Source organism: Fukomys damarensis, unplaced genomic scaffold (genome assembly GCF_012274545.1).
Source record: "Fukomys damarensis isolate Sample0158 unplaced genomic scaffold, DMR_v1.0_HiC HiC_scaffold_37, whole genome shotgun sequence".
Classification (NCBI taxonomy): Eukaryota; Metazoa; Chordata; class Mammalia; order Rodentia; family Bathyergidae; genus Fukomys; species Fukomys damarensis.
In genome coordinates this window covers 59,996,800-60,009,924 of record NW_022900949.1, presented here as the reverse complement: position 1 = coordinate 60,009,924, position 13,125 = coordinate 59,996,800, and the positions used below count along the sequence as shown (strand labels likewise).

At 36.4% G+C, this 13,125-nt stretch overlaps 1 protein-coding gene across 1 annotated transcript in view; it reads left to right on the top strand.

The window, feature by feature from the left end:
- Positions 1–13,125, top strand: part of LOC104861674 (IQCJ-SCHIP1 readthrough transcript protein) — a 571,872-nt gene that overhangs the window by 12,343 nt on the left and 546,404 nt on the right. The window contains exon 3 of the mRNA XM_033759717.1: positions 2,790–2,925. Coding sequence (XP_033615608.1) covers positions 2,790–2,925 — 136 coding nt within the window. The remainder of the gene's footprint in view (positions 1–2,789; positions 2,926–13,125) is intronic.

The window sequence follows — 13,125 nt, the reverse complement described above, 5'->3', positions numbered from 1 at the left end:
AAAAGTCTTGCTTTATGTCCCTGTTTGGCCTCAAACTCATAGTAATCCTGCTGCATCAGCCTCCTGAGTGCTGAGTTACAGAAGTGCACCACCATGTATCCATAACCATAATATCATGGCTCCACAATTAAAAAATGTAGTAATTTAGGATTGCAGGATAATGTGATGCCAAGAACTTGTTATTTTAACCTCTGAAACCCACTCAAAGCATTATCCAGCCTGTTTATCACTGTGATTATGGAGGGCATATAATACATAGGAAATATTTATTATATTAAATTAATTTTTATAATAAGATATATAACATGCTTTCTATGAAGTAAAATTGTTTCCATATATAAGCAATGACTATAAGTTAAATAATAAAAAATAAAATAACTTGTGAAAATCAGTGGGCATAGCAATGTTTTTAACATACATGTACAAAGTATTAAATATGACATCCTCATCAATATTCCCTTTTCTGCTAGATGAAAAGAATGTTATTTTCTGAATCTCTGATTTAAGGGAAATTGTTCTGTCACTTTCCAGATTCCATAAAACTAGAGAAATTAGGATGCTTAAGAAAGTGCTTTGCAGGGTCGGGGATTTAGCTCAGCGGTTCCGTGGCCTGCCTTGCAAGCGCAATGACCCGAGTTCAATCCCCGGTACCAAAACAAAACAAAAAACCCAAAACAAAACAACAACAACAACAACAACAACAAACCAAACAAACGAAAAAGAGAGTGCTTTGCAAAACTTTCAACTTCAAGTTTGCTCAGCATTGCTCGTTCTTTAAAGGTGTAACACTGCCCCCTGCTGTTCAGTAAGTTAAATGTAATACTACAACAAACGGCCACGATGTGTTCCTTATTTTCTCAATAATGATGATTCTTTTTTTTTTTTTCCCTCATTGAGTTTATGGGTACATTTAAAGCAAAAAATACAGTTACATTCATCACTGGGCTCTTGTACCTTTACATGACAGGTCTTGGTTCTCATTTTTCCCCCACGGTGATTCTTTTAAAAAAAAAAAAAAGTAGAATGTTTTGAAATTTTGAAAACATTCTTGCATTAAATAAATTATCGATATTTCCTAATTCTTAACTGCCTTTCACATGTTTTACCCTTGATGGGTAAATTGCTGATTTGAGTGCCCTCAAGTGGCAGAACTTTTTAGTTGGACTCTGGGAGAACTGAAAGGCTGCAGATGTTCTGGAATTCACGAGTGACTTCCAAAAGTTTGCTACTTTTCAGTGAAGCAGGTTCTGGAAGAAACAACAAGTCTAGAAACTTCAGACAGATACCCTTCAGGAATTGGAGATTCTGTTGAGGTGGGGGAGGGAGGGACAGTGAGACAGGAAGAAGAAGAGGAGGGGAAGGGAGGGGGGGAGGGACGGGCTTTGGCCCAGCGCTGTATAATGAACAGCGACCGAATATAACTCAGTTCAAGGCGCGGTGACAGCCTGCTTTAGTGGAGCTCGAAGTGTATATAATTTGGAGGACATTTAAGATAATTTTACTTTTGGGATTCTATACAAACCATGAAGAACTATTCAAGGGTCTTGGAAGAGGCACCAAGTAAGAACCTTAGGAGCTAAGGTTTCATAGTTTCAAAGAAGTTAACCCTGACCCCAAGGCGTGCTTTTCACTGCAGCGTCTGGATTCTTCTGTGAGTACTATAATTCACAAAGCCTTAATTCATTGGGAGAGACCATACAGACTTAATATGTGATAGATTTTCTTTGAGTTCTTTGTGCCCTCTGCCTATTGAGAATTGATGATCTTTGAGTCATTCCAGCCAAATGAAAATATATCATTTTTTATATACAGAAACAGCTGTAGTAACTTAGATTGTTTATGGAAGAAGTATATAATGGCGTATATTTCCAAGCATCTAGAAGAGATAGTGTTGGAATGAATGTAACTGTTTCAAACTATTTTAAAACGCCAAATCTTGACATTTGGGCTGCTTGTCTAGCTGTTCCTTTGGGAAGATTAGATTATGTTTACTGACCATCTGTAAAGACCTAGATGTTTATCTCAAGGACTAGGAGCCAATGTGTGGGGGGAAAAGTCCCTTTGCTTTCACATAAGCACAGGTTTCCATCACTCAAAGTAGAAACAGACTTTTTTCTGATACTAATCACAGGAAATAAAGAATTTCCTTGAATGGAATCTTACATATTCACCTAATCATATATTACTTTAGTTTTTTAATAGGACATAACAGTTTTGGATTCTTTCTTGTACATTACCTTTTCCCTCCTATAATATGTAAAATCTATAACTATAGTACTCTTGTGTTTCTTGTCCTGAAAACAGCGCCAGCAATATGGCCACACAGATTTCACTGCACAAGGTCAAGAACACCACCTTTCACCTTGAGATCTGTGCAAATGGTAGCCCTTTGCTGTGTGGACCACAAAGCCTCTGTCCAGAGCCTAGGGCTGACCCGGGCACAGAGTGGACCCTCAACAATGATACTGGCTAAATGAATATGTGATAGCCTATTTATTATTCTCATTTGAAATGTAAGATAAAAATGGAAAGATTTTGTGCCTTGTACACCAATGTACCTTTATATGTGCAAACCAGTTTGACTTTGACTAATGACTTTTTCCAAGTTAACTTATCCTGAGTTAGGCCAGGTAGGTGGAAATCAACCCAGGAAAACAAAGTAAAACTCAGTGGTCTAAATAGATTTAGAACCCATGTCTTCTGAGTTCCTGAGGCATGTTCTCTGTGTTACATTTTCTCTGTCTTGAGTGACCTGGGAGTGACAGAGTATGTGCTGTTTTCTTTCACAGTATTCAGCGAGCGTGGCGTGAGTACCTGCAGCGGCATGACCCCCTGGGGAAGAGGAGCCCGTCCCCACCCTCTGTCTCCTCCGACAAGCTGAGCAGCTCCGTGAGCATGAACACCTTTTCTGATAGCAGCACACCTGTGAGTATCATGGTTCCACTTTCTTGGTCTGACTTGCTACCACTTATACACAGCTCCAAGAAAGAAATCTTAGGATGTGAGAGGTGGTTTGTGACTGTGAGAGGCTATGTTATTCTTTTGCTATGAGGGAAGGGTTTGTCATCTCAGAACAAAGAAAAAAGTTCATGAACACAAGTAAACTTTATTAAGTTTGAAGAAAATAGATTACATTTGAAATCAGCCAAACTTTTTACTTGTGAGTTCTCATTCCCCCAATACTAAGGTAGGTTTTTTGTTTGTTTTCTTTATAAAGGCATGTGCCTTTTAGTATGTGCCTCTGGTAGCATTGTCTTATGCTGATATGACACAAGATTAGCTTGGTTATTAGGATTAGAGCAAAAACTTTTATAGGAAGAATTAGAAACAGTCACGACTCAGGAGTCAGATAAACAACCCATGTGATCGCAGTGTATTTTCTGGCTAAATGGAGTGCATAGGTCCTCCCCAAAGGGGCAGCACATTCAGCCCTGAAAATATGTTGCCACGTGGGTATACAGGACAGACATTGCCAAAGGCAAGCATTTCTCCAGAAGATGCAAAAAATTCATTTTTAAATGTTGGCAACTATTAAGAAAATTTTAAAATTAAACAAACCAGGCCTGCAGACCACAGGCTATCAATTTAAGAACCTCTGGGTGCAGGAGTAAAGAATGAAGGAAACTGCTGAAAGTCTGTATTTAAGGAAAAACACCATATGGTGGAGGGAAGCAATTATCGGGCACCTAGAAGCTAGTTTTTTGGATTTAGCCATTGTGATAATTTATGATCAGTCACTGAAATGCTGAAATGTTGAAAGGGAAATGAACTAATTGTATGAAGTGTATGATTTTCAAAATCTATTTACTTACTATTTTTCTATAGTGTTTATTAAGTTGTAAGAAAAGTTTCTCAACTCTCAAAGCAGTATTTTCATATCAGGATCCAGCAATTGTCAATTTATGTGAAATATGTTCAAATGACTGCATTGCATCGTCTTTAGTAGCTTTATCTAGATATGGATTCCTAACAGGAGGGGCTAAGGTAAGTTTATAGTTGTGAAAATAAGAGTGGCTGATCTCTCTTCAACTGGCAGCAAAATTGAATGTTTAGTGAATCCTTACATTTGAAGACAAGTTTCTTGGAAGAATGGTTTGTGTTCACGGACATCGCGGTCACTAGAGGGCGTATGTGAACAACATTGGGAAATGCCAGGGCTGCAAGTTGGTGTAGCCCTTAGGATTTGTGAGTAAAATATGTGGTGCAAGTTGAGTGTTCAAGATGCTTTCACTGTGAATGCTGATAGACTATGCAAATTAAATAACTTTTGAAGATTTAGTATGAGTGACGGGAACTCAGTGTTAGGAGTCATTTCGTCTTTATGGTAAAGGTTTGAATTTACTGCCTCTGTATCTTTTCACACTCTAATTTAGGACAGTTGGCAACGGTGGCTGGTCTAGTGATCTAGTAGTTTTGATGCTGTTTTAGGATGCTAAGCCTTTCTGTTTCATTGAAATGCTAGAAGAAAACGTTCTCGTGTCCTGTTGGCACTGCTCTGCCACCTCGATGCTTGCATCCCAGGAGTTTTGTGCATAAATGCATGTTCTTTACCTCAGGGTCATCACGTTTACTTATATCTCTGCATACCCGCGCTACTAGTTCTCCCTTCTCTAATTTAGCCAAGCTTCACAGTTTCCTGATGGCTTTTAATAGCTGTATTGCCTCCCTCAAACGTTCCTAGCAATTGGGTTTTTCCACGGTATATCAGACTAATGTGGGAGACAACTGCTGTCTACTATGTAGTCATCATTTAGCTCTGAGGTCTTAGAGCAAAGATGACTCCATAGTATGTGGAAGTTTGGCTCACTTTTGATTGTCCAAAAACGGTGAAAGTCAAAGCTGATTTTCAAAAAGCATTATTGGAATCAGCAATCAAAAAACAAGCAGATCCTGTCTAGAATTCTGTTAGAGGTTATTGATGATAATAATGACTTAAGTATTAGTGATGTGACATTAAGCGTACAAAATATAGGATAAAAATACAAGGTGTGGGGATGTTTCTTAGTCTCTTGTTTGTCTGGCAGGTAAAATGTCCAAGACATCATTAAAAAAATACTATGTGTAGTTGTTTGGAGTTGATATATCTAGCTGAACTTTCTGTTAATCTGTTATGACCATCACTTTGCCAAGGCTGCTTTCAGGAAGACTCAACCTTTTATCTTTTGGGACTTGCAGCCCATGTGGGGAAAAAGTACCCAGAGAAAGGAACATGATTCTACTTTACCTTTATCAGACTGCTGGATCCCTGGGCTCATATGTTTTCTCAGGGAGCCCTAGGTAGGAAGACTTGGTTTTCCAGCCCACTAGTGAGTAGATCACAAGATTATGGATGGAATAAGATGACCTCAGGTCTGTACTGACTAAGCCTGTCCCAAAGAGAACAACCAGAAAGTTTGCTTGGAATTTTGGTGTTAAAAGCCATCAGTCCTTCAAAACATAATGTTGTATGTTATAAAATCGCACAATGTTGTTTGTTAATTTATAAACAAATCTTTGTTTTAAGTCAAATGATATGTGTTGGTAAGGGGTTTCCCATGGAGTTTCCAGGACCTGGATCCTGTTTGATGTCATCTAGCTGGTTGAACCTCAGTTCTCACTCTCTGGGTTTGAACTGTTTCTGTTTTGCTTAGACCCGTAACAATCTTCTCAAATTTGACCAGCTGTCTGTCTTGTCTCAAATCCCTCCCTTCCCTTTATTAACCTTTAGTGCAGCCTCAACTGGAAGCCAACTTCCCTTGCCTAACTCCTGCTCCTCAACTCTCCATACCAATGCCAACTGCAATTCCTTCCTGTCCTCACTGTCCTTCCCAGGCGTGCACCTTATGGGAAACCAGCTCCCTGATCTGACTGAATCCCTGTGCTAAGCTTAGAATAATGCTTCTGCATGCTTCTGCTGTGATGGTTTTGGCTAAGCACAATGGTTAATGTAGCTCTCAGAATGTTTCTGCTCTAAGATATGTAGCAACAGTAATTTTTAAGTATGAGCTCTCAAATTCATCATCTAAATAAGAGCTGAGCACTTGTTACATGCCAGGCACTTTGCTAATACTTTGATCAGATTATCTTGTTAATCCTCTCAGTGACCATACGGAAGAGGCTCTGTTATTATCTCCATTTTACAGATGATGAAAATGAGACATAAGGAGGTCACTAGCTTGCCTCAGGTTGCACATTGGTCTGGAGCATGATGTTTTACTTTCCCATTGTGCTGCAATAAACCTGTATTTAGGCATGGTCAAACTGTAGGGGCAGCAATCAGTTAATGCATTTTTAACACTATTTTACAATTTGATAGATATAAACACTGAGTAAAACAATTGAAAAAATCCGTTTGACTTTATAAATTGCCTCATTCAGTGCTGCTTGATTAAAAATCTCCAACCTCCGTTTGATGTTCAATGCCAAATTAAAGAGCAACAGGAGGGAAGATGATATTAAGTTATGTTAGCAATTTGCATATTAAGTGCACTTATACCACAATGTACTATGTGGTAACTGAAAATTTTATTTCGAAAGCAGGAATTTTGAATAGCAGTTGTTATTGTGGAGTGGAAAATGTATCAAATAGAGAAGTACAGAGATAACTTTTCACTTTAAAATATTAGCTGTAGCACAGAGGACAACAATGGAAATGCATTATGCATTTCAGTAGTCAATTTCACGTGGTAAAATACTCATACTTCTACTTTCCAGTGTGAGAAGTTTGTAATTTGCCTTATACAATAACATAGAAACTATGGCATATGTATTTTAAACCCTGAGGCTGATAGCCTTTTTGGAAATCCTCAACTAGCATAGATTCTTTCAGATAAATCCAGAAATTATTTGAACTTGATTGGAGGCATTCTGATTTCATTTAGCTTGAATTAGCTCCACGAGCCTGCCTTTGCAGTTATGCCCCTTCTTCCTATTGATTTCAGTATTGTTATGGTCAGGCCTGTAGGGGGCAGTGTGGTTCATGAGTTGGAGTTCCTGCTTGGGGAAAGGACACCTAAAATAACAGCCCTTTGGATATTCAGTATATTAGTGTGCTATCAGAAGAGTAGCTGGCAAAACCTGTTTTTCTCCCCATTCTATAGGCTGTCTCTTCATTCTTTTGTTTCCTTTGCTGTGCAGAAGATTTTTAGTTTGATGTAGACCCATTTGTTAATTCTTGATATTATTTTCAATGTTATTGGAGTTCTGTTCAGGAAGTTCTTGCATGTGCCTATGGCTTCAAATGTTTCCCTATGCTGTCTTCTAATAGTTTCAAAGTTTCTGGCTTTGTATCGAGGTTTTTGATCCATTTTGATTTGATTTGAGTACAAGGTGAGAGATCTAGGTCTAGTCTCATTCTTCTGCACTCTGAAGGGCCTGGGTGCCCATCACTAGATGAACTGATAAGGAAAATATGCGCCTATATGCAGATGGTTCTTTTTACCTTCCCAACCTTTAAATACAACAGGAAACATCTGGTAACTAATGGGAGAGAGTTTTGTTACAAAGCCAGACTCATTTTTTGGTGCATAACTGGACCCTAATAGAAGATTTTCAGAGGCTCTTCCAATGCTATCTTGAGAGCTGTACAATTATAGAGAACATAAGCCTTGTGTTGCTTAATAACCTGGATTTTCCAGGTCAGGGGCAAGTTTTAGTCTTATGCCCAGCTGTTATAAATTTAGGTCCCGTGAGTTCTAATGATTTGGCACCCAAACTCTATCTTCTATCCTGTCTCTCTGACCCTGAATAATTTCCGTCAGTATATTTATCCCAAAATTTAGTTCAGAGAATTTAGTAACTATACATAAAATGATTTTCTGGCATGTATACTGAGGCATATATATGTATATAGATTTCTCTTTTCTTCAAACCTGAACCTTAGAAAATAAATGTTTTCTTTCCCAAAGTTTCAGAAGTTATATTAATAATGTACAACCAATGACTGCTGTTAAACAATGTCTGAATAATATGCAAAATTAATAATTCATTGATCACTGACTCACTGTCCCTTGTAACATAATAAAGCTTCATGAGTGACCTCAGAACTTACGGACATGTGTAGAGTGAAATTTCTAGACAAAAAGTAGCTCATTTTTGGTAAAGATAGTTGAGGAAAAATAATTTTTTGGTAGATTTGGCATTTATCCTCTCATAAATTTTGTCTTTGTTCTACAGTTTAGGTGAGATAGTGTTGGAATATCAATTTAGATATGAACTACCTGATCTTTTACAAATTCCAGTTTTACTATTATACATGAACATTTCACTCATTGGCTGAGCACAGAAGATGCATTGATAGGAATGGGAAGAAATAGGAGAAATAGGAAGATGGAGAACTGGATTTGATATACTCTCATATCCTTTTTTTTTCCTGGAAAGCTTATTGTCTTAAGGCTCTTTCCAGATTTTCCTTTTATAAATGAGATCGATTTTGCAAGGAGAGACAGTTGTTTATATCTGGTTTACATCACTTGCTTGCTCAGTGAACAAATACTGCATGTCCATAGTGTGCCAAGTCTTTGTAAAACTGGGGATACAGTGATCACCCCCAAAATGAAGAAGACAGATGAATATAGCTTCTGTCTCTTCAAAATTTACATACCTGGTCATTATTGGAAACTCTTGTAACAAGATAACTTATAAGGGATATTCAATAACTATTCGTTGATTAATTGTATAGAAGCTTTGAGTATTATCAGTAGCAAGTATCTGACTGCTGAATAGAGCAGAATTTCCCAGAATGTGATGCCTAGAATATAGTTTTTTGTAGAATACTAATAAATATTAATTGAAAGAGAGGTGAAATAAACTGTGATTTTTTTGCTCCAAGGCTTCTTAAAGCTTTATTAAATTAATAGAAATTTTGAACTCACAGAAAGAGGGTACTGTTTTCATATCCCCATCCTCCTTTGACCACAAAACCCAATATGATCCACATCTTTTTGGACTACTGATTTATAGATCATGCTTGGGGGAACACTATTCAAGAGTTGGTAATTAAAGTAAAATTGCAAGTCTAGAATTTCTGAAACTCCATAATAAAATTAGTGTAAATTGAGCAATACACTGTGTAAAACTTAGTTCCGAGAATTTAGTAACTATACATAAAAAGACTTCTTGGCATGTATACAGAAGCATATATATATATATGTATATAGATTTCTCTTTCAGGGAAAGTTTTACACACAACATCTCCCTTTTTGTAGGTTGAATCTCCAGTGCCTTTCCTCCTCTAAAAGGAAAAAGTACTTAGTTGTGGAAATAGAAAAAAAAAATCAATTCTATTTAGGAAACTTATCTGACCTAAACATATAAATATTCAGTTTTCTCCTCAATCTTCTTTTGGATGTTTTATTACTGTGCAGATATGCCTTGAGGAGGTATTGAAGCAAATTTTTCCTGATTTGATGCAAAACCAATAACCATTGTTTTAGTAGATTTGCCTAGAGGCACTAGTTGTACAGTTTTCCCAAGACTTAACAGTTCTTTTTCAAAGTATCACAGAGTGCTGTGTTCTCCAGAAAGTTCCTAGTGTTTGATGTATTTTGGTTTTATAGTAATTAAAAGAGGAAATATAAGGTATGATCAAATGATCCAGTGAATGTTTAAATTAAAAACAGTTGCTACAGTAAAAGACACATTGCCATTAATCTCCCTCTAGACAACCCCACCCCAACTCAGACACACTTATCCATCTTTCTGGCTGCCTTCTAGGCAGTTCTGGAAGTCCTCCTGTACGTTTTTAGTTGGTGCTGTTATGGATTCCGGGATGTTCTGAATTGATTCAAAACATTTGTGGCAATTTCTGTCAAATGAAAGCATTACGATGTATCCTTATCTCCTTTTTTTTTCCCACTGGATCAGGCACTGTGAACCTTCTAGCTCTTCACCAAAGTCAAAATGACCATGCAAAGAGTAAACATTTTGAATCAACTCAGGACATGAAAGTTGCTATAACAGTGCAACTAAAGACCCTCAGGAAGGAAGATGTCCAGAACTGCTTCAGAAATGGCAACAGTGCTGAGATAAGCATTGGAAGGAAGGGGGAGTGTCCGTGTGGAGATTAATGGCAGTCTGTTTTACTGTAATTTAAAAAATTAAACATTTATCATACTTTTATCATACTCTGTACATTCAATAATTACTAATCTGATAAATGAATTTTCACTTTGGCTATGAGAATTATTTATTTGCCAGGAAAGGGGATTGAATAATTTAACTATCTGCTGTCAAGTATGTCTGAAAGTCTCAAGTTACAGCATGTAACTAAATAAAGAAGAGAAACACATTATACAGAAAGGAGGTGAGCTTTTCTCATCACACATCTCTCTCTCTCTTATTGTTTCTTTCATTAAATGAAGTGTTAAGAATTGAAAACATTCGCCTTAATTTTTATTTTTTAGAAGACTGAAAATTCTAAGGTGTTAAAAGTAAACTCTGTATCTTTAAAGAGCATTTGTTTTCTGCAGCTCCTTGGGAGTGATGCCTTGCCTCATTATTTTGTCCATGAGTTAATTACAATGATCTGTTTTTGAAAGCAGCCCAAGAAGCTGATCCTAGTTTAAACAGAGATTCTGTTTCACATGTGAGTGGCAAATTGATTTTCCTTTTTCACACCACTGTATCAATAGGGTTAAATCTATTGGTAGAAGACTAACCCATTGGACGCGGATAGATTTTCATGAAGATCACTGTGCTGTATACTTAATAGAAGAGCTGCACATGCACACAGCAGTAACTGTGACCCGCTTTAGAGATGACATCACTGGGTGTCGTGTGGCTCTTTATATGTCTCAGCCTCGGAAAGAGATGATCTGTGCACGGCACGAGAGCCTGACTTCTGCTGTGATAATCTTCAGCAGATAGAGGCTGGGGCTGGAGAGACACAGATCTGTGTACACAGTGTGTGCAGTGCCTCGAAGCATTCTCAGTTTTATTTTATATTAAAAAGTAGATGTAATGATAAATAGATGTGCATTAGCTGCTCTGGACAAATGGAAGACTGTTTTCTGCACTAAGATCAAGAACTTTTCTGGCATCCTCTGTTCTCTGAATAGCTTTTCTTCTTTATATGTTTTTTTCAATTTGAAGAACACAGGCAAAAATCAGCAAACTTCGTCTCCCAAAGAGCTCCCCCTTTTTCTTAGATATGTGAAAATTTCTGCTCCAAAATACCTTGAACTGCCTGAGCATGGTTGATAGCTGAAGGAGAAAAGCATCTCCTTTTTAGTATGTGTTGCAGAAATTCTTTATGTAACTTTGCTTGCTAACATAGGTGGTCGTTTGTGGATTTATTTCAAAGCCATTTTGAATAAATAATAGCTTTCCTTTCAAATTGATGAGTAACTCTTCAGCACCATGGAGAGGTCTAAGCAGCGCATGACAACGCGGGACTGTGACCAGGGCAAACAATCTGACAGTGTAAGTTTTCTAATTGCTTGCGATTTATTTTAGGTACCCACATTTTACACTTTTGGAAAAAAGAAACTTCAAAGTCTAACTGAGTCAGGATAAATTTAAGCTACAAGAAGTGGTAACTTTCATTTCACTTTATAGTCAGGATTAGCCAATTAAAATATTGAGATTGTTAATATATTAATTTTAAAATTGTTTCATTACTGCATCAGTTGGTATATAAATGTTTAGTGCTTTCATTGTTGAGACTCTAAGTTTTAAAATCCATCACCAATGAAATGCATTGCAATTGAACAAACAGTTGGAAATAGCATTAAATAGCTTTGGAAATAGCATTAATTTTTTATTACATGTTTGCAATACATAATGTTTACATTCCTTGTAAGGGGTTGGTACATAACAAATCTTAATTGCTTTTTTGCATTTTCATAAGCACATGCAAATTCCAAATGTACAGTTTGTTGCCCTTTGTAAATACAATCTTCTCTTTGAAGAATCGCTTTTGATTTGCACTCATTTAGAAGAACAATTAAAGTTTTTCAGTGTAGATTACACTTTTAATAATGTAAAAAGCAAATGTCTAGGTATTCTAATGTTGAGATATATGGGGGATACTTCATGAGATAAAATTTTAAACTTATTTGTATTGAATGTATACAGGGAAAATTAAGAGGTGATAAGCAACACCCTTTTATGAGAGGAATAATATGGGCTACAGAGGCAGTATTTTTAGCATCATTAGAAAGAGTCAGTTAGTTTCAAAGTAGCTCCATCTAATTGCTCAAACCAAAAATACAAAAATGTGTTTTTTCAAAAACAGTTTAGCTCCTTCATTAAAAGTATCCAAGGTTCTGTGACTGTTATATACAGACCCAACGAGTAAATGTTATTTTGAATTACTACCAAGAATGACCCCAGCAGATATTTTGATTAACTATTCAAACTTGCTATGGGAATATAGTATCATAAAAACTAAGTTAACAAATAATTATCTTTTCTCAGACTAGTTAAGTGTAATTTAGAACATTTACTTATACTGACCCATTTATTTCAAAGTCTAATAAAGTATCTTTTATATTATTGTAATATAAAATTTATTTCCCTCAGTAGTTCTCTTCATATGTAAGAACTGGTAGTAGATTGGATTTATTTAGCTAAACTGTCAGTTCAAATGTAAATAATTCTTCCAGTTATGGGTAATTTTTCAGTGAATTGGTATTTCTTCTTAACTTATCAGTAATTAGATTTTAGGATAAATGAGTTTCATTTCCCCTAGTTTTGTAATTTTGCTTGAATTCTGCATTTTTATAATTGTCCTTGAATTAAAAAAAATGGAACACTGAGTGCACCTGTGTGATTTTAAACTTCAGTTGTTCCCTTTTTATATGAGCTCTATCCATTTCCTACTGGTAGTTGACTTTGGACAAATTATTTTGTCTGACTGGATTGCAAACTCTATCCCAGTGGACTCAAGGCTCATATCATGACACACACTGCCTTATGCTCTGAAAGGGGAGTAGAGGAGGGAATTTCAGATTTAGAAATTTATTCTCTATCAAACTTTGTTTCTGTCTCCATGTCTCAATAATGTGATTCATAGAGGATATAGTCAGAATCCTACATATGTCAGAAGTATCAAATTTTACATTTGTTGCATTTTTGCAAGCATTTTTGTATGTATTTATAAGTACAGCTATCTTTTGTAGTTGAGATATGGTTTTATATATATAT